The sequence below is a fragment of the Palaemon carinicauda genome, chromosome 32, assembly GCF_036898095.1.
Source record: "Palaemon carinicauda isolate YSFRI2023 chromosome 32, ASM3689809v2, whole genome shotgun sequence".
Classification (NCBI taxonomy): domain Eukaryota; kingdom Metazoa; phylum Arthropoda; class Malacostraca; order Decapoda; family Palaemonidae; genus Palaemon; species Palaemon carinicauda.
In genome coordinates, this window is record NC_090756.1 from 19,675,581 (window position 1) to 19,702,510 (window position 26,930).

Genomic DNA, 26,930 nt, shown 5'->3' on the forward strand with positions numbered 1-26,930 from the left:
CTTGGTGTCACAAAGCTAGCCACAAGAAGCATGATGTATGAATGGCCACGAAGAGTTATAGCCTACAACTAGTTTCTCCCTCAAAAGAGGTGGAAACCATGAGGCACAGGTAACAAAGGACCTGGCCTCTCAAAGCTCTGGAGCTTTGTTGTACCCATAGACACGATGTGGCAATAACCCCAAAGAGTTAAGGCCAACGAGACTTGGCAATGGGAGAGGAGGCAGCCGCAGGTGGCTGGCAGTCATCATCATCTGCACCATAGACCACAGGGGGAAGTTGAAACGAGACTTGTTTATACCAAGGATACGGCGGCAATGAGTAGGAACTACAAGCAGTTGCTTAACTCATTCGTCGCCAAGCTCCGAAGAGCAAGAGTAGGGCATGGACAAATCCAATTCCAGCCGGAGGAATCGCCTGAAGGGGGAAACCATACAGGTGAAGGCAGTCTCTACCGCGGACAAGAAAGCGACCAACAGGGGAGATTGCTATACAGTTGCTGGTGGAGGGACTTTCCCTTGGAAGGGAAAGTTGCTCAACACTGGGTGGAGGTTAACTCTCCCTAGGAAGGGAAAATTATCCAACACCTGGAGGTGAACCTCTGGGCAGCACTCTTTGCTTCCTGTCAATGCGCTGAGCTCAGATTGAAGGTCGACATCAAGTGTTGCCTATGAAACGTAGCACAAGCTCTTTTCTGGGTTCAACCCGAAGGGATTACTCGACAACGTCACTCCGAGGAGTTCTTGTCAGCAACTGCTCACGCACTGCCGCTGAAGCAGAGCAAACGTCGAGCGAGCAGAAACTGATGCCAAAGACCTCTTGCTAGCTTGCCTTGTATGGGGAACCTATGAGCCTCAAGAAAAGCCACTCTGAAAGAAAAAGCAGTTTTTATTCAGCTTTAGGCGAGTTGCTTTTAATCGTAAACCCATTAAAAGGTTTGGCAGGAGTGAAAGACTACATCTTGAAATAAAAAGTGACTGTTAGTCACTAGTGCTGGTGTGAGCAGGGGGCTAACCTATCCCGATCCTCTCCCATAAATAGCGGTGGGTAGTTCCACCCTGAAATAAAGCTTTATCGGCTAGTTTCAGCTTTACCGATATATAAACTCCATGGTAAAGAGCAGAAGGTTTGTATTTATGCGCCGGAACAAGTGTGAATTAATCGAATACACTACAGTAATGTAACCTTGACATCTTAAAAGTGCATCCATAACCAAAGTTTCAGTGGAAATTACAATAATGCTCAATGCTGTACAGTATTCAATAAAGAAGTCAAGAAATCAAAGATCATCTATAAAATAGATAAATTGACTTTCAAATAAAGGTTTATATAAAGGTTTAGCTAAGCAAACAATGACCTTACATAAATGAATTGTGCTAAATTCAGGCCAAAATATACGCATAATACCATCGCACGAAATTACATAAATGATCACATAGCACAATCATGTACTATACCATTCATCAAAAGCATCTCTCAATCCTCAGACATTGCAATGCCATTCAAAAATCAAGAAAGAAGAACAATTATAACAGCAAGAATGATTGCATCAGAACTAGGATACAAAATTGCAATCTTCAAAATAAAACTGACAAATTCGGAGATAAAATAAAAAATTTTAAGTAATTTTGATTTTTCCTAACATACTTACCGAGAACTACTTTCTTAGGAGTTACCTGTAATATCCTCTCTACCGACCAGAGTTTTGTGTAGGATACCCTCAATCCCGTTTTCTATGGAGGCCTACCCCAGCATTAGAGAATGTGCCCCGAGGGTAGGCTTTGCGCTAGGTCGAGGTCCGCTTGGGTCGATAACGCCAGTAAGTTCTATTGATGTAGCACAATACTTGCAAGGGCAGAGAGGTACTCGGGGAAGGAAGGGAGGGCCATTACCCGAAAGTAGTTCTCGGTAAGTATGTTAGGAAAAATAAAAATTACTTAAAATTTTTGATTTGTTCCAACACGAATACTTACCTCGAACTACTTTCTTAGGAGACTTACACTTTAGGAGGCGGGAGTGCTATTCTGACCTACAGACCCAGTAAGCAAAGGCCAAGAGGCCTAGGTATAACGGTACAAACTAGAAAACGGACGAGAGGGTAACTAGACAAAGAGCTCACGTTAGTGTCTAAGTACTCACCCTTTGAAAAACTTCTTCTGATGTTGCATCCAGTAACGTAGTTGTGAAGAACGTGTTATCCAATGGTACAAGATGGTTATCTCCGATGAGGATAGGGAACAACTGGGGAGGATGAAAGGAAACGAACCTGTGTCTCCCGGTTTGCTATCCGCGATTGAGCCTGGGGCTTCTACCGTTAAACCACTTGGAGGGCGGAGATGACTGTCCCAATGGAGAACCCGTCTAAGGAATTCCTCGAGTAGTCCTTGAGGTAATGGGCAGTAAAAGTCGACTGGTTAGACCAAGTACCTGCCCGAAGGATCTGACCCACTGCCATGTTTTTCTCAAAGGCTAAGGACGTGCTCAGACCCCTGATGTCATGAGGTCTGGGGACGCCTGGCACGGCCAGATCTTCTTCCTTGTAGGCCCTGGCAATAACTTGCCTCAACCAGAAGGAAATGGTGTTCTTGGATACTTGTTTCTTAGTAACACCCGTGGAGACGAAGAGGCTCTTGATGCCTGGCCGGAGATGAGCCGTTCTTTCAAGGTATTTTCTAATGGTACGGACCGGGCACAATTTTAAATCCTCAGCATTACCCGTCCTAGGGATGGCTGGTATGGAGAAACCTTCGAATTTAGGATCCCAGACCGCTGGGTTCTGGGTCTTCGCCACAAAAGAAGGAACGAACTTGAAAGATACTTCTTTCCACCCCCTCGAATGAGAGACGTCATAAGAGAGCCCATGGATCTCTCCTACTCTCTTAGCGGACGCCAAGGCCAGCAAGAAGACTGTCTTGAGAGTGAGATCCCTGTCCAAGATATCTTTCAAAGGTTCGAAGGGGGGGCCACTCAACATCTTCAGGACCTTAGCTAAGTCCCACTGAGGCACCCTAGCTGCTTGTGGGGGGCAGGACTGCTCGAAGCTCTTGACAAGCATCGCGATGTGCCTAGAGGAGCCCAGGTCGATGCCCTTCAGGAGGAAGACTTGGCCCAAGGCGGCCCGTACCCCTTTTATGGCTGGGATTGACATTCCCATTTTGTCTCTGAGATATACCAGAAAATCCGCTATGTCTGGGACTGAGGCTTTGAGGGGTTTAATGTGCCTCAAAGCGCACCACTTCGTGAAGGAGGCCCACTTAGCTTGGTAGACCGCAGCTGAAGACCTTCTCAGGTATAGCGACATTCTCTTAGCAGTAGCTGATGAATACCCTTCCTTCTTCAGGAGTCGCTCGATAGTCTCCAGGCGTGAAGACGTAGAGACTGTGGGTTGTCGTGAAATCTGAGAAAATGTGGTTGGTGTAGAAGGTCTGACCTGTCGGAGAGTGGCCACGGAGGTTGACTCGCCAGGTCTTTTAGGTCTGCGAACCACTCTCTCTCCGGCCACCAGGGCGCTACCAAAGTGATCTTTAAGTTTCGGGCCGTCCTTACCCTGTTGAGCACTTGCCTTATCAACGTGAAGGGGGGAAAAGCGTACACGTCTAGGTTGTCCCACCTGTGCTGAAAGGCATCCTCCAAGGCTGCCTTCGGATCTGGTACAGGAGAACAATATACGGGGAGTTGAGCGTTCAGTTTGGTTGCAAAGAGGTCCATCACCGGGGAACCCCAACGTTGGATGATGAGCTTGGCTACTTCTGGGAGGAGGGACCACTCTGTCCCTACTATTTGGCCCACCCTGCTGAGACCGTCGGCCAGCACGTTCTTTTTCCCGGGAATGAACCTTGCTAATAACACAACCTGGTTCGCTTCTGCCCAATCTAGAATCTTTATGGTGAGATCGCACAACTCCCTTGACTTCAGACCTCCTTGCTTCTTTATGTATGCTACTACTGTGGCGTTGTCGCACATCAACACCACAGTGTTTCCCCTTAGTAGATCTGCGAAGAGTAGGCAAGCCTTCTGGACTGCCTTCAACTCTAGGACATTGATGTGGAGTTCCTTTTCCCCGTCCATCCAGGTTCCTCTCGCTGTCTCGTCGAGGAGATGGGCTCCCCATCCCTGGTTGGAGGCGTCTGTGAACAGTAGTAACACGGGGGGGTTGTTCGCGAAGGGCATCCCCTTGAGTGAGTTCGACCGGCAATGCCACCATTCCAGGGAGGGCCTCGTGTTTGGTAGAACTGGGATTAGTACTTGTTGCGAGTCCAGTTGGCACCAGAGGTTCTTCAGGTTCCATTGGACGGCTCTGAGTCTGATTCTCCCCTGGGGAACCAGTTTCTCCAACGACACCAGATGCCCTATCAGTCTTTGCCAGTCCTTCGCTCTCCTGGGGTGCCCCGATAGGAACGGGCGAATGATCTCCATAAGATTGTTTATTCTGTCTTCTGAAGGGAAAGCTTTTCCCAGAATGGTATCTAGAGTCATCCCCAAGTAGGTCATTCTGGTGGAGGGGGATAGGTTTGATTTTTCCGGGTTGATCACGATGCCCAGATCCCTGCAAAACTGGAGGAGTTTCCTCCCTTGCTCCTACAAGAGGTCCTTCGAGGAGGAAAGAAGCAACCAGTCGTCCAGGTATCGGATGAGGCGAATGCCTCGTTCGTGAGCCCACACTGAGACAGTCGTGAAGACTCTCGTGAACACCTGGGGCGCTGTTGACAATCCGAAGCAAAGGGTCTTGAATTGCAGGATCTGGGAACCCCATTTCACCCGGAGAAACTTTCGACTCGAGGGGTGGACCGGAATTTGGAAGTAGGCGTCCTTGAGGTCTATGGTCATCATGTAATCTTTCTCCCTCAAGGACAGTAGGACTGACTTCGGAGTGTCCATTTTGAAGTCTGTCTTCTTTATGAACTTGTTGAGAGCCGACAGATCTATAACCGGCCTCCACCCCCAAGTCGCCTTTTCTACCAGGAACACAAGACTGTAGAAACCCGGGCCTGGGTGTAGAATTTCCTCCATGGCGCCCTTCTCCAACATGGAGGACACTTCCTCTTGAAGGGCGGTCTTCTTCAACGGGTCCTTCGGGACCAGCCACTCCGTCCGGCTGGCCGGGATTAGAGGGGGTGGTTCTGCTAAGAACGGTAACCTGTAGCCCTCCTTCAGTACGGACACTGTCCAGGGCTCCGCTCCGTGAGCCTTCCATGCTTGCCAAAATAGTCTGAGGCATCCCCCAACCTGAGGCTTGGGCAGGGATAGGGGGCCTCCCACTCTATCTCCTTCTGGAGGAGCGGCCTGAACGGCCTCTCCTGGAGGCAGAATAACCTGTCCTAAAGGAGGCTGAAGCTGCTGGGGCCCCCCTACGGGGGGGCTGAGGTGCTGAGGACCAGGAGGAAGAAGGAGCTTCTCTCCTCGTCATGCTAGGAGAAGCCTGAGCCGTCGCGGCACTGTCTGAGACTGACCTCTTGTAAGGCGGTCTCCTTGTAGGCGTAGGCCTGGGGGTGCTTAAATCTTTTCTCTTAAGACACCTTCTCCATAATGGTTTCTAAGTCTTTTAAGGGGAACAAGGAGTCACCCCACAAGGGAAGGCTCCTCATGGCCCGCGCCTCCCTGTCTGGGACCTTTCGGGACACCTTTGCCAGGATGGTGTCTCTCTTGCGGAGTACCCAATTCGCTGTCAGGGCGAGAGATTGGTATGTCAGAAACTTTAGCGTCTTGCCCCCGGAGGTGATAAGTTCCCGCAGGAGGTTTTGCTGTTCCGGGTCCGTAGGATCAAACGTGGCTTGCACCCCAACTAAGGTGGAAGCCCACCAGTCCAGCCAAGAGGAGACGTGCACCAGGTCCCTCGACATTTCTTCCATCATGGCGGCCTCCGATGGAGAAAAACAAACTGGGGCTGAAGAGGTTCTGTCCTCCGAGACGCCCTGGCCCAGGATGTCAAGAGAGGGTTCTACTTTGCAGGGTCCTGGTCGACGTCCTTCCGGTACATAGACCTTGCCCTGAGTCTTGAGCCCCTGGAGTAACTTAGAAGAACTCTAAGTTTTGGGGGCTTCGGCATTACTAGCCACCACTTTATCCACGCATTCTTGTCCTAGGACGAGATCCCGGGCTAGAGGGAGAGCCAGAGAGGTCTTAGGCTGGGTAGGGGCCTGCATTAACCGTATAAGGCTGGACCTCCAATAGCCCTCGTCGGTAGCTGCTGGTTCTTCTATATTATGATGCCTCCTGATAAGGCCAATCACTCTTCTATAGGCCGAGTCCTCCGTCGGGGAACCCTCCCTACAGTCAGCCGAAGCCTCGGCTTGAGCCCGGGGAGCCGGGTCACCGGGCACACCCACCGGGCATCTTGTTCTTGATACAAGGGGCACTGCCCTGCCGAGGTACTGGACTTCTTCGGCGGAGGCTTCCGCACCAGGGGCGGGGGTTAGCACAGGCATCGCCGATCCAGCGAGGACTAGTGTCCGTTCAAGGTCTCTGGGGGACGAGGACGCGGATCCCGTGGGCTGACCCGACAGCGGGAACCGTTCCTTCCGATCCGAGGGCCACACCAGCTGGGCTGGTTCGGCCAGGCTGCCCGTAAGGAAGCGCGGTTCCCCCCGCTGGGCGGGGTGAACCGGAGGCTTCGCGGTCTTATGCCTGCATGTAGAGTCCTTCTCGCGAATCTGCCTGCGAGGGTCAAAACTGTGCTTGGAGGGAGGTCTCCTTGGCGAGAAATCCTTGGACCGCCGGTCCGGGGAACATCGTATCTCTGCTTTACGGGGTACGAAGACCCAATCGCCATCCGGTGACCTACTCCTTCTGTGTTTTCTTCTTCGGGAACGGGAGCGTTTCCTGCTGTATCTGGAACGCGATCTTGAACGGGAACGCCTGCTCCTGGACCGCTCCCTCCGACGGCGATGCTTCCTCCTGGCTTCTTCACCCGACGAGCAATACTCCTCTGAAGAGCCCGACGTCACTGAACTTACCGTACGGCGGGCGGGAGCGGGGACCACGGGGGACTTCGCGGCTCGTTGCGTACCCGAGGTAGAAGGTTGCAGGAATTCTTCGGGAACTTCCGTGAGCGGGGTTGGGAACGAGGTTTGGCGCCCCACACTAGGGAACCAGGAATCCGGGCCCTCTTCCATTCGCATAGGGGACCTACCCGGTGTCTTAGGAAGTTTCCACCCGAAGGCATCACTCCCTGCAGAACCTAACTTACCCTGGTTGTCGCCGCCTGCCGAAGACCCTGAAACACAGGCCCACGAAGGGGGCGAAGACACAGAAACAACGTTACTACCCCACAAGGGGTCATCGGAGGAAACGTGCCCCCCAAGCACAAGGGCCGTGTCTCCAGACGCACTACCGGGCTCCTCACTAGCCCGAGAAGGACCCGCAACCCCCACTGCACATTCACTAGATTCTTGGGGAAGAACGCTCGGTTCTTTCCCCACGATGGACTTACCTCGGCCCCTACTCTGGGTAGGGGAAGGCGAGACAGAAGCCCCGTTGGACCGTTCACTGGGCGACGGTAGCGGCGAAGAAATACTAGCCTTCCTGGGTGAACGTTTCAACGATTTTCTCTTCTTTGTTCCGTAACGCACCCACTGGATATCACTCCAATCCACACACTCGGGGCACGTATCCGACGACGAACAAACCTTGCCCCTACAGGAAGAGCAAAGGGAGTGAGGGTCCACTTCAGGTTTGGAGAGGAACGCTCCACACGATTTACCGGCTCTAGGCCCAGGACAACGGCGGATTTGCTCCATAACGCACAAACGCAAGACACAGGAACGCAGGGAATCAAGGAATACACTGGGGAAGCACAAGGGTGGAAGGTGAACACACAGGAACACAAGGGATAAGTACAAGTTACCACGCGGGAAACACGTGGGACACACGCGGCGCACACAAAGGGTCGAGAGAGAACGAGAGCGACGTGCTGACACGTCGCGACCAGAGAATTTACTGGCGTTATCGACCCAAGCGGACCTCGACCTAGCGCAAAGCCTACCCTCGGGGCACATTCTCTAATGCCGGGGTAGGCCTCCATAGAAAACGGGATTGAGGGTATCCTACACAAAACTCTGGTCGGTAGAGAGGAGATTACAGGTAACTTCTAAGAAAGTAGTTCGAGGTAAGTATTCGTGTTGGAACAATTGTATTTTACCTAACCATACAAACCTTAGCTATTTACATAGGAGTATTACTTTCGGCGTAGCTGAAATGATGAACCATTAGATTTTTAACGAGGGTTAACTACCCTCTCGCTAGTTAGCGAGGGGGTAGGGGAGGGGTAACTAGCTATTCCTCCCCCCTCACACACCGGTGAACTGATTCACTTCGCTTAGAGGTAGGACTTCATGGGGGACAGGGCTGGCGGGCAAATATGTGTAAATAGCTAAGGTTTGTATGGTTAGGAAAAATACAAATTATCTCCGAATTTGTCATTTGTTCCGTAACCGAAATACAAACCATGCTATTTACATAGGGTGACTTAACCCTTAGGTAGGGTGGAAAGTCCCAGCCTTACTGGCTTTGGCTTTTGGCCGGGGACTCAGAATCCGAGTGAGTAGCACTCGAGAAAAGGAGTCCCTGCACCTCGCAAATTCCTTGCTCCGCAAGGAACGTTCGGCCTACATAAGCTTGTGTGTGAAGGAATGAAGTGCGACTCGTCCTAGGAAGTTGACCTGAAGTCCTTTAGATGGAATTCTAGGTTAGGACGTTCCCAACACCACCTCGTCAGGGTATGGGGGACGCGACAGTATTATACTAATACTAGGAACACAAGGAAGCATGGTTTACCTGCAGTGGTTTGAGGTCAGCTATGCAGAGAACCCAGGATACTGCTTTCCCCAAGAGAGGGGAGGATGAAGAAAAGAGTAAGGGCCAGACATACTTTTTCATTCATGCAGTCTAAAACCGGGTAACAATGCCCTCAACCTTCTGCTACCTGTCCATTAAGGAGCCTGAGGTTAGACTAGCTGTTGTGCAGCCACCACAGGGCCGATAGAGAAAGTATCGAGGCTCCTGTGGGTCACGTCCTGCAGGTAGTGGGCTGTGAAGGTCGTTTGACGCTTCCAGACCCCAGCTTGTAGCACCTGCGTCACAGAGAAGTTTTTCTTGAATGCCAGGGACGTTAGGATGCCTCTGACATCGTGTGCTCTAGGGCGACGTGACGGAGGAGGGTCTGGATTCAGGGCATGATGGATGACCCTTTGAATCCAAGCTGAGATGGTATTCTTGGTGACCCTCCTCTTCGTCCTTCCTGTGCTCACAAACAGAGCTTGCACGCGAGGACGAACTGCAGCTGTTCTTTTAAGATAACGCCTCAGATTCCTTACTGGGCATAGTAGGAGATGGTCTGGGTCATCTGTTACAGAACGAAGACTCGAAATCCTGAAGGAGTCGAACCGTGGGACCGAAACTCCAGGATTTTGAGTCTTAGCAACAAACTCAGGGACGAACCTGAACGTTACCTCCCCACATCCCCTTGAATGGGCGACGTCGTACGAGAGACCATGAAGTTCACTGACACGCTTGGCCGAAGCCAGAGCGAGCAGGAACACCGTCTTCCAAGTCAGGTGACGATCAGAAGCCTGGCGTAATGGTTCAAACGGAGGTCTCTTAAGAGCCCTGAGAACCCGAACCACGTTCCATGGAGGAGGTCTCACTTCCGACTGAGGGCAGGTAAGTTCATAGCTTTGTATGAGCAAAGAAAGTTCCAGCGAGGAAGAAATGTCTATTCCTTTCAGCCTTAAGGCTGAGCGATAGCCTTTCACCGCCGAGACCGAAAGGCGCATTTCCTCCCGCAAATATACAAGAAACTCCGCTATTGCTGGAATAGTGGCATCGAGGGGAGAGATACCCCTCCCACGACACCAACCACAGAAGATTCTCCACTTCGCCTGGTAGACCCCTGCAGATGACTTTCGCAGGTGTCAAGACATCCTCTCCGCAACTTGTTGCGAAAAGCCTCTCTCTGTGAAGAGATGCTAGATAGTCTCCAGGCGTGAAGTCGAAGCAATGCTATGGCTTTGTGGAAGATGTTGCAGTGTGGTTGCCTGAGTAGCTCGTGTCGTGGGGGGGAGTTCTCTCGGGAGTTCCGTCAGGAGCTGCAGAAGGTCTGGGAACCACTCTGCATGATGCCATAGCGGAGCTATCAAGATCATTGACAAGTTGACCAATAGTCTGGTCTTGTTGAGCACCCTTCTCATCAGACAGAACGGTGGGAAGGCGTAGACGTCGATGTTGTCCCACCATTTTTGGAAGGCATCTTGCCAGAGTGCCTTGGAGTTCGGGACTGGGGAGCAGTACAGCGGCAGTTTGAAGTTCAAGGCTGTCGCGAACAGGTCCACTGTCGGGGAACCCCACAAAGTCAGGACTTTGTTGGCTACTAGAGGATCCAAAGACCACTCGGTACTCACTATCTGCGAAGCTCTGCTCAGACTGTCGGCGAGCACATTCCTTTTGCCCGGAATGAAGCGAGCCAATAGTGGTATCGAGTGGACTTAGGTCCATCTCAGAATCTCTACTGCAAGATGGGATAGCTGATGTGAAAAGGTACCTCCCTGCTTGTTGATATAAGCCACTACTGTGGTGTTGTCGCTCATCACCACCACAGAGTGACTCGCCAGGATCTGTTGGAACTGTTGAAGGGCCAGAAAAACGGCCTTCATTTCTAGCAGATTGATGTGGAGGTACTTTTCTAATTCTGACCATAGACCTGAGATCCTGTAGTTCAGAACGTGGGCCCCCCCACCCTTCTTTTGACGCGTCCGAGAACAGCATCAAATCTGGGGGGAGGACGAGAAGATCCACTCCCTTTCGAAGGTTTCCGTCGGTCAACCACCACTGCAGGTCCGTCCGTTCCGCAGGCCCCATAGAGACCAGAATGTCCGGGGAATCGTAGCCTTGATTCCCCCGGGACTTGAGCCACCATTGCAGGGATCTCATCCTGAGGTGGCCGTTTGGAACTAGACGGGCCAAGGAGGACAGGTGACCTAGGAGACGTAACCAAGATTGGGCTGGAAGCTCTTCTCATCTGAGGAAAGGCTCTGCGACCCTCCTCAGCCTTCCTATCCTGTCGTCTGATGGAAAGGCTTTGTGGAGATTGGCACCCAATATCATGCCTAGATATACCAGTCGTTGAGATGGAAGCAGAGAAGACTTCTTGAGATTTACCAAGATCCCTAGATCTTGGCAAAGTCCCAGAAGCTTGTCTCGGTGTCGAAGAAGGGTCAACTCTGAGTGTGCCAGGATCAGCCAGTCGTCCAGATAGCGAAGGAGACGGATGCCGATCCTGTGTGCCCACGAAGATATCAGGGTGAACACTCTGGTGAACACCTGTGGTGCTGTGGAGAGATCGAAACACACCACCTTGATTGATTGATTGATTTAAAGTTTTCAGGCATCCTGACATCTAAGGTCATTGACGCCGGTAACATTTAATTTATGTATACAAATATAAAAAATAAAATAAAATAAAAAATAAAAGAGTATTCAATTAAAATCATATAAGTTGAATGTCATAAAAGTTAAAAATTTTTCAGAAGACCTGCTTCTGAAATAAATCTAAAAATGCCACTTGCGTGGTAGGACACATCATTTCCAAGAATCTTGGCAAGGATGAACCTGCCACCCTCACCTCGAGCCTCAAACAAATATCTATTCCTTAAGTTGTTATAATTGGGGCATTCGGTCAACAAATGCCTTACTGTTAGAGGTACTAAACAGTCGTCACAATACGGTTGGTGTTGGCCCTTCAGCAGAAACTCGTGTGTCAACCGAGTGTGACCAATACGGAGACGACAAAGAGACATCTCCCATTTTCGGGGCATCATATTATACCTCCAAGGAGATATGTCATTTGTTACCTCTAGCATTTTATTGCCATCTAGGCTATCCCATTGCTGTTGCCATTTTTTGCAAACCAATTTCTTGATGTCAGGTAAGAAATCATTACAGGGAATGGGATACCTTCTTGGCAGCAACTCGGATGCAGCCTTCTTACCCAGTGAATCTGCCTTCTCATTCCCAGACACACCTACATGTGCTGGAACCCAACCAAATTGAACTGTCATACCTCTCCGTCCAATAATAAAAAGCCATTCTAAAATCTTTAAAACTAGAGGGTTATTAGAATTAAAAACTTCTATAGCTTGAAAGACACTCCTTGCATCACTAAAAATTGTAAAATTACCCTCCTTCTCCAACGCTATTTTCTCAATAGCGGTTAATATGCCATACAGTTCGGCAGTAAATATGGAAGCGGTCAGAGGAAGTGCACCTCTACAATTAAAACCATTACTATGTACTCCAAATCCAATGCCAGCATCAGATTTGGAGCCATCAGTATAGATAAAAGTTGATCCTCTATGTTCTTTAACATGTTCATTAAAAAGAGACCTGGGTTCTAGGTCTGACATATTCTTCTTATCTCCAATAAAATATTTACAAAAAGATATCTCTGGTAACTTCCAAGGAGGCGTTGATGATACCTTGAATGGAAGTACCTTATTTCTAATTATATCCAGACTATTTAATAATCGTTTCACCCAAAAGCCATAAGGTTGAGGAGATTTTGGGTGCAACTCAAAGTATGATGCGTGTCTTACAAGGCTTGCAGTCTGAAAGGCTAGAGAGTTAGGGAGTCTTTGCAATCTAAACCAATACCGAATAATGGAAGACATTCGGTAAAGGTCTAGAGGTAACTCTCCAGCATCAACAAGGAGACTTGGGACACAGCACCTTGAACTGGTAGATCTTGTTGTCTAGGCTGAATCTCAAGTACTTCCTGGAAGACGGATGGATTGGGATCTGGAAGTACGCGTCTTTTAGATCCAGTGTGCACATGAAGTCTTGCGGTCTCACTGCAAGTCTGACCGTCTCTGCTGTCTCCATGCTGAACGAAGTTTGTTTGACAAACTTGTTCAGGGCTGAGAGGTCGATGACGGGTCTCCAGCCTCCAGACGCCTTCTTTACAAGAAAGAGTCGACTGAAGAAGCCTGAGGAGCCGTCGACGACCTCCTGGAGAGCATCCTTCTTGAGCATGGTCTCGACTTCTGCCCGAAGGGGTAGCCCCTTTGCCGATCCCATGGCATAGGAACTCAACGACACTGGATTCGCTGTCAGGGGAGGTAGAGATGTTATGAACGGGACGCGATATCCTTGGCTGATCACGGAGATCGTCCAGGAATCGGCCCCGAGTTGCTGACACCTGAACGCGCAACTTTGCAGGCATCCCCCCACTGGTGGACATGTAGGGGGATTGCCAATCCTAGCGTTTTGGGCCTCGGCTGCTCCCTCTAGGATTCTTGCCTCCCCTGGTGGACTTTCCGCCCTTCCTGTCTTTGACCGGAAAGGGCTGCTGTTTGGACACCTTTGCCTTTGCTGCCGGAGCCGGTTTCGATGTCCTAGACTGACGAGGCTGTTGTTGTTGAGGTGCTGGAGGCTTGCAGGGTCTGGATGTAAGAGCCCTTTGGAGGAGAGAATCGTGATTCAATTTCCTCCACCTCTTAGCTGTCCGTTCCACATCCTTGGGCTCAAACAGGCTCTTTCCAAGGATGGAAGAGTGTCTGGCCTTGTAGACATCCACGGCTGGGACCTTCGAGTGGAACCTCTCGGTCACCGGATCACGATGCTTCAAGATCGAGTTTGCCCACAAGTTCGAAACTTGGTGAGCTAGAAGCTCGATGGTGCGTGTGCCCGAGAGGAGGAAAGTCTCCATGGCCTTCCAGGTGCTCTCCTTGGACAAGTCTTCGGATCACAACAGGATGCCCAGAGACCCCAGCCAGACATCCAGCCACAAAGTGGCCTGCATGGCACACTTTGCGACTTTTTCCTGGCTCAAGATCTCTGTAGCCAAGAATGTCACCTGCCGGGCGGAGAGTTTCTCAAGAGAAATTCCCCTGGAAAGTTCTTCCACAGAATGGTGGAGAGGAAGAGCTAAACAAGACTCCCCCATGATCTCAAAGTACCTCCTCTGTTGTACACGAGGAGGTGGGAGGAGTTTGTTACCGGCAGAAGAACGGCTGGAGGAGGCGAGTTCGGAGAGCTGGCTCTCAACCTTGTCTCTGGCGCTCTTCACCCCATGGGACCAGGGCAGAGCCGCGCTGGCCTTCGGAGGTTTTTGAGTGCCGTAGACTTGGTCCAGGACCGTATCCTTGCCTTCGCGAGGGGCGGTCTCCGGGTCCTCGAACATGTTGAGTTGCCTCATCAGATTCAGGATCTGCCAGAAGGCATGCTCCGACTCATGCAGCTCTCCTCCTTATGGACTGGCAGCAAAGTCTCCTGTCCCCAGCTGCTCTACTTTGGGGGACACGTGGACATTCTTCTGGGGTCTTGCTGGCTCTGGTCGAATCCGGGATGAAGACTTTGGGGCGGTCTTCAAGTCCTTGGGCTCTCTCCTAGGAGGAATACAGGACTCCAGTAAAGAAGTCTGAGGGCTCCTCTCTGCCCCCACACGAGACGATTCTCCTACTTGAGGTGGGGTTCCTCCCATTGGTGCCGTGGGAGAATGTCTCACCTCGCTGGATTCTCCTGAAGACGGAAAGGCTTCGTCCACAGGAGAAGGAGAAAACATCCGAGAGGGGGAAGGGGCCTTCCTGACGGACTTCTTGGGAGCCAGTTTAACCCTAGGAGAAGTCACCACGAAGTCTACAAGTCTACTCCTCTCCTTCTCTTCAGCGGAGACGAGGCTGACGTTGGTTTAAGGCCCAGATCAGCGAGGGCCGGCTTAACAGCCTGGATGACCGCTTTGATCAGGGACCCCAGCCAAGGCTGACGGCTGAAAGACGCAGTGTCAGCGACTCCCGCTGGAGGGAAGGGGATCGGGCGATCCTTAGGAGTAGACACCACAGGGCCTGCATGAAAAGAAGAAGAGTATGGCCTACACCTCTCTGAAGATTCTTCCTCCTCCTGCAAATGCGCTGTTCTGCGCTTACGGGGTGGAGATCGTGAAGACGATGATCTGGAAGTACGCGCTCCAGAAGACTCGCAAGGTTGCCAGTGCTGCAAAACCCGGCGGGAATCGCGGTCGAGATCGTGCTGGCGCTCGCGCGATGGTAAAATCGCGGGTTCGCGTGCGGGCGAACTTTGGCGCACATGCGCGCGGAGATGAAAGCGCGGGTGCGCATGGGCGAGGGTGCGCAAGCGAGAGGGCGCGTGGGTGCGCAGGTGAGGGTGCGCGCTGTTGTAAGGGTGAAAGCTGGCGGCAGGGAGAATGACGGCGCGCAGGGGAGCGATGGCTCGTTGGCGAGTGATGACGAGTTGGCGAGCGGTGGCGCGTAGGGTGAGAAGGCGACCGACTGCGCACAGGCGAGTTAGCACGTGGGCGCGTAGGAGACCTTCGGCGATCTGAAGTATGGGCGCGCGGGCACGTTAGAGAGCGCTTGCGCGCAGGCGAAGGATCGCGCGGGCGCGCAGGAGATCGTTGGCGCGCAGTTGCGCGGTCAGGAGATATCAGCTGGGGCGCAGGACCAGAAGGTGTAGTGGCGCGCAAAGGCGAACGCCCGTGGGCGCGCAGAGGAGACTTCTCGTGGGCGCGCAGAGACTCGTACCAGTTTAGAAGTGCGCACAGGTGAGTGCGCGTGATGGCGCGCAGGCGATGGCTGGCGCGTGGGCGAGTTCTGAGGGCGCGCAGGAGATCGTCGGCGAGGAGGCAAAAGAATAATCTCCTTGCTTGCGCCCAAATCCGGAGATCGTGGGCGCGTGGGCGAACGTTGGCGCGCAGATGTGCACTGGCGAGTAGGCGATCGTGGGCGCCCAGATGTGCGCTGGCGAGCAGGAGCGAGCTGGCGCACAGGAGATCCCTGACGAGCAGGAGAGTGCTGACGCGCAGGTGAGCGCTGGCGCGCAGGTGGGCGCTGACGAGCAGGAGATCTACGGCGAGATGACTCAGCTACAGGAGATCGTCTGGTCTACAGCTACAGCAGGAGAGCGCTCGCATCCTCGCAGGAAATCGTGGGCGCGCAGGTAAAACCTGGCACTTGAGGGACTTACTCACATTGTGAGATAAGCCCTTTTGCCCCGAAGGGACCGGTGCCCGTTGGAAAACGGGGTGCGTTGGCGCCCACTGCGCATCTGCGAACAGGAACGGAGAAGGAAGACTAGCAGGTCTGGCAGGCGTAGGAGATCGCGAACGATCTGCTGAGAGGTCTAGCGATGCAGCAGCAATGCGGGGGACGTCAAAGGCGATGAACTGGAGAAGCGCCTCCTAACTCCCTTGTAAGGAGAAGGAAGGCCTCTAGGGCGAAGAGGAGGGCGAGCCTTACAGCGAAGACGACCTCGAGGGGCCGCAACACCATCGTCGGTCCTCCGAAGAGGAGTCTCTGTCAGTGAACTCCCCCGAGGGAGAGAATCACCCGCAGGAGAGACCGTTGGACCCCGTTCCTCCCTCGAAGGATGTTCGGAGGGGGGAACTGAGCCTTCAGCAACATCCGCAACAACAGCAGGGCTTTGACCCAACCCGTCGGAAGCCTCTACCACAACAACGTCGAAAAAAGACAGAGGATCTACCTCTGCTATTACCGGCGACTGTTTGACAGCTGCACCCAACTGGATAAGGTCAAACAGGGCTTCCCTGGAGGGCGAGCCCTTCAGCCCCAAGGAAGCCCAAAGCTGCAAAAGATCATTGTTAGCACCAGAATCATCAATATCAATATGCTCTCCCAGAGGAGGAGCTGCCTCACTATGGGAGGCAACTCCCTCTCCCGAAGCCCGAGGTTGGTCAACAAAAGAAAAGCCTACGCTACCACTCGCCGGCCTCTCACGAGAGACCGATCAAGTGGGAGCTTCGGAGGAGGTTCGGGCAACGGAAGAAGAGTCTTTGGAACCTTCCTTTTTCAAGGAAGCCCTTGAAGGAGAAAGGTCACGCTTAAGACTTCTTTTTACGTCGCCGGGAAAACCTCTCCCACTGGGAGGTAGACCACTCCCTACACTCACTACAAGTTTTATCCCTATCACACAGTTGACCTCTGCAGTACGGACACAAGGTGTGAGGGTCCGTCTCGACCGCCGACATAAACGTCCCACAAGGGCGGTCGGGTAGTCCAGGGCAATTCCGCATGATAGAGAGAGGCCAACTTCCAAACACACGAGCTGTAAGAAAAAGCAAAAAAATTAAGGCTGTCAAAAAAAATGCGAGGGTGAGACAGACACGTCTGATCATCACCCGAGCCAAAAGTGAAGTGAATCAGTTCACCAGTGTGTGAGGGGGTAGGGGTAGCTAGCTACCCCTCCCCTACCCCCTCGCTAACTAGCGAGAGGGAAGTTAACCCTCGTTAAAAATCTAATGGCTAGTCATTTCAGCTACGCCGAAAGTAATACCCCTATGTAAATAGCGTGGTTTGTATTTCGGTTACGGAACAACTTCAAATTCTTGGTGCAAAGAAACTTCAGAACCACATCCAGGTTCCAAGAAGGGGGCTTTAACTGAACCTGTTTACTTGTCTCAAAAGACTTCACGAGGTCTTGCAAGTCCTTATTTTGAGACAAATCTAAGCCTCTATGCCTACAGACCGTCGAGAGCATACTTCTATACCCTTTGATCGTGGATACTGCCAGATTAGCATCCTGTCTGAGGTATAACAAAAAATCTGCAATTTGACTCACTTAGATTGGTAGACCCTCTGTGAAGAGACCCTCCTCGCTCTGGCGATAGCTTTTGCAGCTTGCGCCGAAAATCCTCTCGCTCTGACAAGCTTCTCGATAGTCTGAAGGCAGTCAGTTTGAGAGCGAGGGGGTTTTGATGATACCTCTCGAAGTGGGGTTGTTTGAGAAGCTTTGGACTTACAGGAAGGCTTCTTGGGAAGTCCATCAACATGTCTACCACTTCCGTCAACCATTCTCTCGTTGGCCAGAATGGAGCTACTAGATATAAACTATCTATTTAGACTGAAGGAACTGTACCACAAGTCGACGTCCTCAGACATCCATTAAAAACACCAACCCACACACAGGTATACAAAAACTAAGGTTGAGGGGAGGTAGTAACTCCTTGGCCTAATACAGAATCCGTAGCTACGTATTGGCCCAAGGTATGGCATCTCTCATAATCCACTCTCACCTCTCTGAGGTAATGAGAGGCGAACACAGAGTTGCTTCTCCAGAACGTTGCATCCATAATATGCCTAACTGACATGTTCTTACGATATGCCAGCAAAGTAGCAATGGCTCTCACTTCGTGAGCCCGTACTTTTAAAAGGCCGAAGTGCTCTTCCTCACACAAGAGGTGAGCTTCCCTTATAGTCTCCCTCAGGAAAAAAGACAAAAGCGTTCTTTGAAAGGGGTTTTTGCGGATCTTTCACTGAGCACCATAAGGAGCTAGATGAGCCTCTCACATTCTTAGTGTGAGACAAGTAAGCTTTAAGGGCTCTAACTGGACAGAGGAGCCACTCCTGCTCTTGACCCACTAGATTAGTGAGGTTAGGGACCTCAAAAGTCCTCGGTCAGGGCTTTGAAGGGTTCTCGTTCTTGGCAAGGAAGTCCATCCTTAAAGCACAAACCGCTCCATCTGATTGAAGCCCACTTGTTTTTCAATAGCATGAACCTCACTGACCCTTTTAGCTGTGGCTAGGGCCATCAGGAAAAGGGTTTTCTTCGTTACATCTCTAAGAGAAGCTTGTGAGATGGGTTCGAACTTCTTGGTGCAAAGAAACTTCAGAACCACATCCAGGTTCCAAGAAGGGGGCTTTAACTGAACCTGTTTACTTGTCTCAAAAGACTTCACTAGGTCTTGCAAGTCCTTATTTTGAGACAAATCTAAGCCTCTATGCCTACAGACCGTCGAGAGCATACTTCTATACCCTTTGATCGTGGATACTGCCAGATTAGCATCCTGTCTGAGGTATAACAAAAAATCTGCAATTTGACTCACTTAGATTGGTAGACCCTCTGTGAAGAGACCCTCCTCGCTCTGGCGATAGCTTTTGCAGCTTGCACCGAAAATCCTCTCGCTCTGACAAGCTTCTCGATAGTCTGAAGGCAGTCAGTTTGAGAGCGAGGGGGTTTTGATGATAACTCTCGAAGTGGGGTTGTTTGAGAAGCTTTGGACTTACAGGAAGGCTTCTTGGGAAGTCCATCAACATGTCTACCACTTCCGTCAACCATTCTCTCGTTGGCCAGAATGGAGCTACTAGATATAAACTATCTATTTAGACTGAAGGAACTGTACCACAAGTCGACGTCCTCAGACATCCATTAAAAACACCAACCCACACACAGGTATACAAAAACTAAGGTTGAGGGGAGGTAGTAACTCCTTGGCCTAATACAGAAGCCGTAGCTACGTATTGGCCCAAGGTATGGCATCTCTCATAATCCACTCTCACCTCTCTGAGGTAATGAGAGGCGAACACAGAGTTGCTTCTCCAGAACGTTGCATCCATAATATGCCTAACTGACATGTTCTTACGATATGCCAGCAAAGTAGCAATGGCTCTCACTTCGTGAGCCCGTACTTTTAAAAGGCCGAAGTGCTCTTCCTCACACAAGAGGTGAGCTTCCCTTATAGTCTCCCTCAGGAAAAAAGACAAAAGCGTTCTTTGAAAGGGGTTTTTGCGGATCTTTCACTGAGCACCATAAGGAGCTAGATGAGCCTCTCACATTCTTAGTGTGAGACAAGTAAGCTTTAAGGGCTCTAACTGGACAGAGGAGCCTCTCCTGCTCTTGACCCACTAGATTAGTGAGGTTAGGGACCTCAAAAGTCCTCGGTCAGGGCTTTGAAGGGTTCTCGTTCTTGGCAAGGAAGTCCATCCTTAAAGCACAAACCGCTCCATCTGATTGAAGCCCACTTGTTTTTCAATAGCATGAACCTCACTGACCCTTTTAGCTGTGGCTAGGGCCATCAGGAAGAGGGTTTTCTTCGTTACATCTCTAAGAGAAGCTTGTGAGATGGGTTCGAACTTCTTGGTGCAAAGAAACTTCAGAACCACATCCAGGTTCCAAGAAGGGGGCTTTAACTGAACCTGTTTACTTGTCTCAAAAGACTTCACGAGGTCTTGCAAGTCCTTATTTTGAGACAAATCTAAGCCTCTATGCCTACAGACCGTCGAGAGCATACTTCTATACCCTTTGATCGTGGATACTGCCAGATTAGCATCCTGTCTGAGGTATAACAAAAAATCTGCAATTTGACTCACTTAGATTGGTAGACCCTCTGTGAAGAGACCCTCCTCGCTCTGGCGATAGCTTTTGCAGCTTGCACCGAAAATCCTCTCGCTCTGACAAGCTTCTCGATAGTCTGAAGGTAGTCAGTTTGAGAGCGAGGGGGTTTTGATGATACCTCTCGAAGTGGGGTTGTTTGAGAAGCTTTGGACTTACAGGAAGGCTTCTTGGGAAGTCCATCAACATGTCTACCACTTCCGTCAACCATTCTCTCGTTGGCCAGAATGGAGCTACTAGATATAAACTATCTATTTAGACTGAAGGAACTGTACCACAAGTCGACGTCCTCAGACATCCATTAAAAACACCAACCCACACACAGGTATACAAAAACTAAGGTTGAGGGGAGGTAGTAACTCCTTGGCCTAATACAGAAGCCGTAGCTACGTATTGGCCCAAGGTATGGCATCTCTCATAATCCACTCTCACCTCTCTGAGGTAATGAAAGGCGAACACAGAGTTGCTTCTCCAGAACGTTGCATCCATAATATGCCTAACTGACATGTTCTTACGATATGCCAGCAAAGTAGCAATGGCTCTCACTTCGTGAGCCCGTACTTTTAAAAGGCCGAAGTGCTCTTCCTCACACAAGAGGTGAGCTTCCCTTATAGTCTCCCTCAGGAAAAAAGACAAAAGCGTTCTTTGAAAGGGGTTTTTGCGGATCTTTCACTGAGCACCATAAGGAGCTAGATGAGCCTCTCACATTCTTAGTGTGAGACAAGTAAGCTTTAAGGGCTCTAACTGGACAGAGGAGCCTCTCCTGCTCTTGACCCACTAGATTAGTGAGGTTAGGGACCTCAAAAGTCCTCGGTCAGGGCTTTGAAGGGTTCTCGTTCTTGGCAAGGAAGTCCATCCTTAAAGCACAAACCGCTCCATCTGATTGAAGCCCACTTGTTTTTCAATAGCATGAACCTCACTGACCCTTTTAGCTGTGGCTAGGGCCATCAGGAAGAGGGTTTTCTTCGTTACATCTCTTAAGAGAAGCTTGTGAGATGGGTTCGAACTTCTTGGTGCAAAGAAACTTCAGAACCACATCCAGGTTCCAAGAAGGGGGCTTTAACTGAACCTGTTTACTTGTCTCAAAAGACTTCACGAGGTCTTGCAAGTCCTTATTTTGAGACAAATCTAAGCCTCTATGCCTACAGACCGTCGAGAGCATACTTCTATACCCTTTGATCGTGGATACTGCCAGATTAGCATCCTGTCTGAGGTATAACAAAAAATCTGCAATTTGACTCACTTAGATTGGTAGACCCTCTGTGAAGAGACCCTCCTCGCTCTGGCGATAGCTTTTGCAGCTTGCGCCGAAAATCCTCTCGCTCTGACAAGCTTCTCGATAGTCTGAAGGCAGTCAGTTTGAGAGCGAGGGGGTTTTGATGATACCTCTCGAAGTGGGGTTGTTTGAGAAGCTTTGGACTTACAGGAAGGCTTCTTGGGAAGTCCATCAACATGTCTACCACTTCCGTCAACCATTCTCTCATTGGCCAGAATGGAGCTACTAGCATCATTCGTCCCGAATCGAGGAGAGCGAATTTCCTGATGACCAGATTGATGATCTTGAACGGGGGAAAGGCATATGTGTCCATCCCTGTCCAATCCATCAAAAAGGCGTCCACCGCTATTGTCTCCTTGTCCGGAACTAGGGAGCAATAGTTGGGGATCCTCTTGTTCTGGTTGGAGGCAAAAAGATCTATTAAAGGTCTCCCCCACAGTTTCCAGAGACTCTGACAGACCAGCTGGTTGAGGGTCCATTCTGTGGGAAGAACCTGCCCTTTCCTGCTGAGCAGGTCTGCCCTTATATTCCTCTGTCCCTGTACGAATCTTGTCAGCAGTTCTACCTTGTTCTCCTTCGACCATAAGAGGAGCTCCCTTGCTATTTCGAACAGAGAGAGAGTGAGTCCCCCCTTGCTTCCTGATGTACGCTAGAGCTGTGGTGTTATCCGAGTTGACCTCCACAATCTTTCCTGACACCGAGTCTTTGAAGGCCTTTAGCTCTAACATAATGGCCATCAACTCCTTCTTGTTGATGTGCCATCCGAACTGACTTTTCCCAAGAGCCTGAGACCACCTTGCTTCCTAGTGTTGCTCCCCAACCTGACTCTGACGCGTCTGAGAACAACACTAGGTCTGGGTTCTTGTACAGGGAGATCCCTTCCTCTAACAAAGCTGGATCTATCCACCACACCAGATGATCCTTGACCTCTGCTGGAATAGCGAAGGAAAAGGAGTCTTCCTGTGTCTTCCTGTTCCACATCTTTGATAGGAAGTGTTGAAGAGGTCTTAGGTGGAGTCTCCCCAGCGAGACAAACTGTTAGAGTGAGGAGAGAGTTCCCAGTAAACTCATCCACTCCTTCGCTGAGCACTTTCTGTTTGTTCAGGAATCCTCAGACCTTCTCGAGGCACTTGGTCTGCCTTTCCTGGAAGGGAGAAGCCCGAAAAAGAACTGAATTCAGAACTATCCCCAAATAGAGAATCGTCTGATTCGGCTCGGTCTGAGATTTCTCCCTGTTGATGACCAGACCCAGTTCTTGAGCCATCATGAACATCTTTTGTAGGTCCTCCAGACATTTTTCTTTCGATTGTGAACGTATCAACCAATCGTCCAGATAAAAGGATACCCTTATCCCCTCTTGATGCAGCCAGCCTGCCACGTTCACCATTATCCTGGTGAAGACTTGAGGAGCCATGCTGAGACCAAAGCAAAGCGCCTTGAACTGGAAGCACTTGCCCTGGATCACAAATCTCAGGTACTTCCTCGAAGCCGGATGGATGGGGACATGAAAATAAGCGTCCTGCAAATCGAGAGACACCATCCAGTCCTCTGGTCATACTGCTGCAAGCACAGACTGAGCCGTCTCCATGGAGAACTTCGTCGTCTCCACGAAGACGTTCAGAGAGCTGACATTCAGGACGGGCCTCCATCCACCCGAGTTCTTGGGTACCAGAAACAGGCGATTGTAAAAGCCTGGGGAGGAAAGGTCCAGAACTGGTTCTATCGCTCCCTTGTCCAGCATCTGGTCGACTAGATCCAGGTGTATCTGAAAGAGGAGGCTTCTTCAAAAGGGGGATCTTGTATCCTTCCTTGATGACTGAGAGGGACCAGGTGTTCGCCCCTCTTCTCTTCCAAGACTGACAAAAACGTGACAGTCTTGCCCCTAATGTTGTCTGGAGGACTTGCACTTCATTTCTTGGAGCGAGATCTAAATGAACCTCTGTTCGTCCTTGCTCCTGACTCCTGTCTTCTTCCTCTAAAGTTAGATCTTGAAGGGGCCCTGCCTAGAAAGGGCTGTTGGAATTTCCTCTCCTCCCTCTTCAGAGACGAAGGAGCGTCTGTCAAAGGCTTCCAAGCTGAGCGCGATAAAAGGTCTTGGGTGGCCTTTTGCGCAAGAGAAAGCGTAATATCTCTGACAAGGGCCTCAGGAAAGAGATGTTGCGACAGGGGGGCGTAAAGGAGCTCAGACTTCTGTGCAACAGTCACAGATCTCAAAGCAAAGGAGCATAGCAGGGCCCTCTTCTTCAAGACTCCTGCTGAAAAAAGGGGAGCCAACTCATTAGCTCCATCCCTAAGAGTCTTATCCATACAAGACATGATACTCGTTAAGTCTTGTGTTCCTTCCATTTGCTCAGTCTTCCTGGCCAGAGTCCCTAGAGACCAGTCCAAAAAGCTAAAAACCTCAAAGACTCTAAAAATCCCTTTGACAAGGTGATCAAGTTCCGACATCGACCACATAACTTTGGCCGAGTTGAGTGCATGCCTTCTGGCAGAGTCCACAAAGCCACAGAAGTCACCCTGGGAGGAGGCAGGCACTCCCAGACCCAGAGGCTCCCCAGTCTCGTACCACATGCCAGCCTTCGAAGCAAGACGAGCTGGTGGAAAAGAGAAGGTGGTCTTAACCGCTTGTCTCCGTTCTTTCATCCAATCGTCTATTTTAGCGAGAGCCTTCTTAGCAGAAATAGAAAGCTTCATCTTGATGAAGGCCGACTGTTTCTTGGCCTTCTTCCTGCTAAATTTAGATTGAGGAGAACGAGGAGCAGAAGGTGGAAACTCCTCCCCATACAGTTCAAGAAGGGAGCGAGAGAGAACCTTGTAGTCGCCAGCAGCGTCAGCAAGTTTGCCTTCGTCTTCTGAGACATCATCGAGATCCTGTCCCACCTCTACTACAGCCTTCGTTCGGGAAGAAGGCTCCCTTTAATCCAAAATATGAAATTCGTAAGATTCGTCCTGTAGTAGAGGGCTGCAAGCAGCCTGACACCGAGAACCGCTTGCGTCCTGGCGCCGCGAGTCGGAAGCGCCCTTGAGGCGGTAGAAGGAAGCGTCCTGGCAGTGAGAAAAGGAGGTGTCCTTACGCCGAGAGCTGCCATCGTCCTGGCGGAGAGAAGCAGTATCGCCCTGAAGAAGCAGGCTGGAATCGTCCTGGCGCCGAGAGAGAAGAGGCGAAATCGCCCTGGCATCGAGAGCGAGAGGCCGAAGAATTCTGGCGTCGAGAGCGAGAGCTGTAATTGTCCTGGCGACGAGAAGAGGCATCGTCCTGGAGAAGAAGGCTGGCATCGTCCTGGAGAAGAAGGCTGGCATCGTCCTGGAGAAGCAGGCTGGCATCGTCCTGGAGAAGCAGGCTGGCATCGTCCTGGAGAAGCAGGCTGGCATCGTCCTGGCGTCGAGAGAGAGAGAGGCGGAATCGTCCTGGCGCCGAGAGCGAGAGGCGGAATTGTCCTGGCGCCGAGAGCAAGAGACGGAATTGTCCTGGCGCCGAGAGCGAGAGACGGAATCGTCCTGGAGGCGGGCAGATGAGGAAACAGTGCGGTATCGTGTCTTTGAAGAAGCGTGCAAAGGTTCCTTAGGCGAGGAACTCCGTTCCCTCTTAGAAGCTGACTTCTTGATGGGTAACGAGTCGTCTTTACGTCTGTCGGACTGGAGTGAGGGCGGCTGAAAGCTTGTACTAACGAGAAAAGCTGCTCCTGCATAACTGACATGAACGACTTAGTAACTTCTGCTGGATCCTGCGGATCCGAAGGAGACGGCTGTCGAATAACACTGGTGGAAGGAGAAGGATCTTCTGCTGCTCTATCCCGACTTCCGGCTCTTGATTTCGTCCTCTTCACAGGCACGGAATCCAAATTGCCCTCCGAAGGACAAGGTTCATGGCTACTAGAACCGGGAGAGTGGGAACGAGACTGTTCTTCTCGGTTCCACCTCCTCTTCATCGGTCTCGAAGCCTCATACTTCCATTTGCGTCTGGGAGAGGGATTTGGGGAAGAAACCATCACATCTGACACACCTTTCCCGTGGTGGTCAAGAGCAGCCTGGGAATTTGCAACAGGACTGCCCGAGGCGACGGCTGACCGAGGGTACATACCTCTCACCCCCTATCGGTCGTGGACGTACCTTCTCCCTTGGTCCTGGGAGTTTGGTAGAGGTCTAGACCTAGGGTAATGACAGGTTCGGTCAGTCGCTACCTCCACTGCACTTTCACAAGCACTAACTTCACTTTCACTTGGCTTACCTTTAAAGGCTGCAAGTTGATCTTTAATGGCCTTCAACTCGGCAGCCATCCTGGCGTACCGAGGGTCATCCGCAGATACGGATCCTGTAGAAGGGGCAGGAGTTACTACCTCAGGGGAAGGATCAACTTCCAAAGAGGAATTAATTAAAGGTTCAATAGATAAATCAAGACTAGGTTCGCTAGCAGACTTAGATTTAGATCTAGAAGCTCTCCTTACTCTATCAAGCTCTAATTTGCGCTTCATAGCTAACCAATCCTCCTCATTCAAAACCTCACATTCTTTGCACCTATTATTCAGTGCACACTCAAAACCCCTGCAACCCAAACAAACAGTGTGAGGGTCTACCGACACTTTCGGCAACCTCACCTTGCATTCCTCATTCGCACACGCACGAAAATGAAGCTTCTCAATCATATTAATCAAAAGCAAAAGTCACAGAATAAACAAAAACACGATTGCCAAATCCCCAAATCAACGTACTTCACCAAAAAGAAGTCCGGTACAGTGACACAGGGAAAGCGAAAAGAAAAACTCTAATGGCGGACCAACGGTGTTGTCGATCCGGCCGGCAGAGATGATCTGAAGAACAGAAAATGGGAATGATTCCAAGTACCACCCTGTAATGATTGTTAACCACCTAACCGCACAACCACCACAAGGCGGTTGCCGCGATTTTTGAAAAATCCTGGCGAAGGTCAGAGACTATAGCTATATACAGTGTATATATATAACTGCCAGGTAAGTTCTATTCATAAAAAATCTGGTTTCATATGGAATTGATATCAGGTTATTACTAATGTTATTTGTCTAACTATTAAATAATATAATACCGTTTTATAAGTAAGGGACCTTCTGCACATAAGCAGTTGAAATGAAAAGAAATCTATGTAAATTATTACAAAACTCCACGACTAAAAAAAAATCATACACAGACACAAATCTGTCGGAAACTACTTAGAGGGACCGTGTGACACGCGTAAGAAGTACAAATAAAACACCTACGTATATTAACAGCTTCAGTTTCCTTTTCAGAGTTTTATACTTTGCCTTGTAATCATCCGGGCCATCTGTTTGAACTGGCATCATTAATGATGTGATTTATCAACCTGAAAAATAAGCCTAATATTAGTAAATAGAAACGATCTTATACTGAATTTCACCCTTATTTTAAGTAGCTTTATGGCACCTTATTTAGATATTTAGCAGATGCTTAAATGGCCTGAAGACAAGTAATGAATGAAAACTCCAAATAATATGTTATTTTTATAATAAAATAAATTTTTGAATATACTTACCC

At 50.3% G+C, this 26,930-nt stretch overlaps 1 protein-coding gene across 4 annotated transcripts in view; it reads right to left on the minus strand.

Moving 5' to 3' along the window:
• The window catches only part of LOC137625299 (INO80 complex subunit E-like), a 118,905-nt gene that overhangs the window by 58,555 nt on the left and 33,420 nt on the right, over positions 1–26,930 (minus strand). For all 4 annotated transcript variants that reach the window (XM_068356123.1, XM_068356125.1, XM_068356122.1 and 1 more), the window contains exon 2: positions 26,636–26,739. In XM_068356123.1, coding sequence (XP_068212224.1) covers positions 26,636–26,719 — 84 coding nt within the window. In that variant the 5' untranslated portion in view covers positions 26,720–26,739. The remainder of the gene's footprint in view (positions 1–26,635; positions 26,740–26,930) is intronic.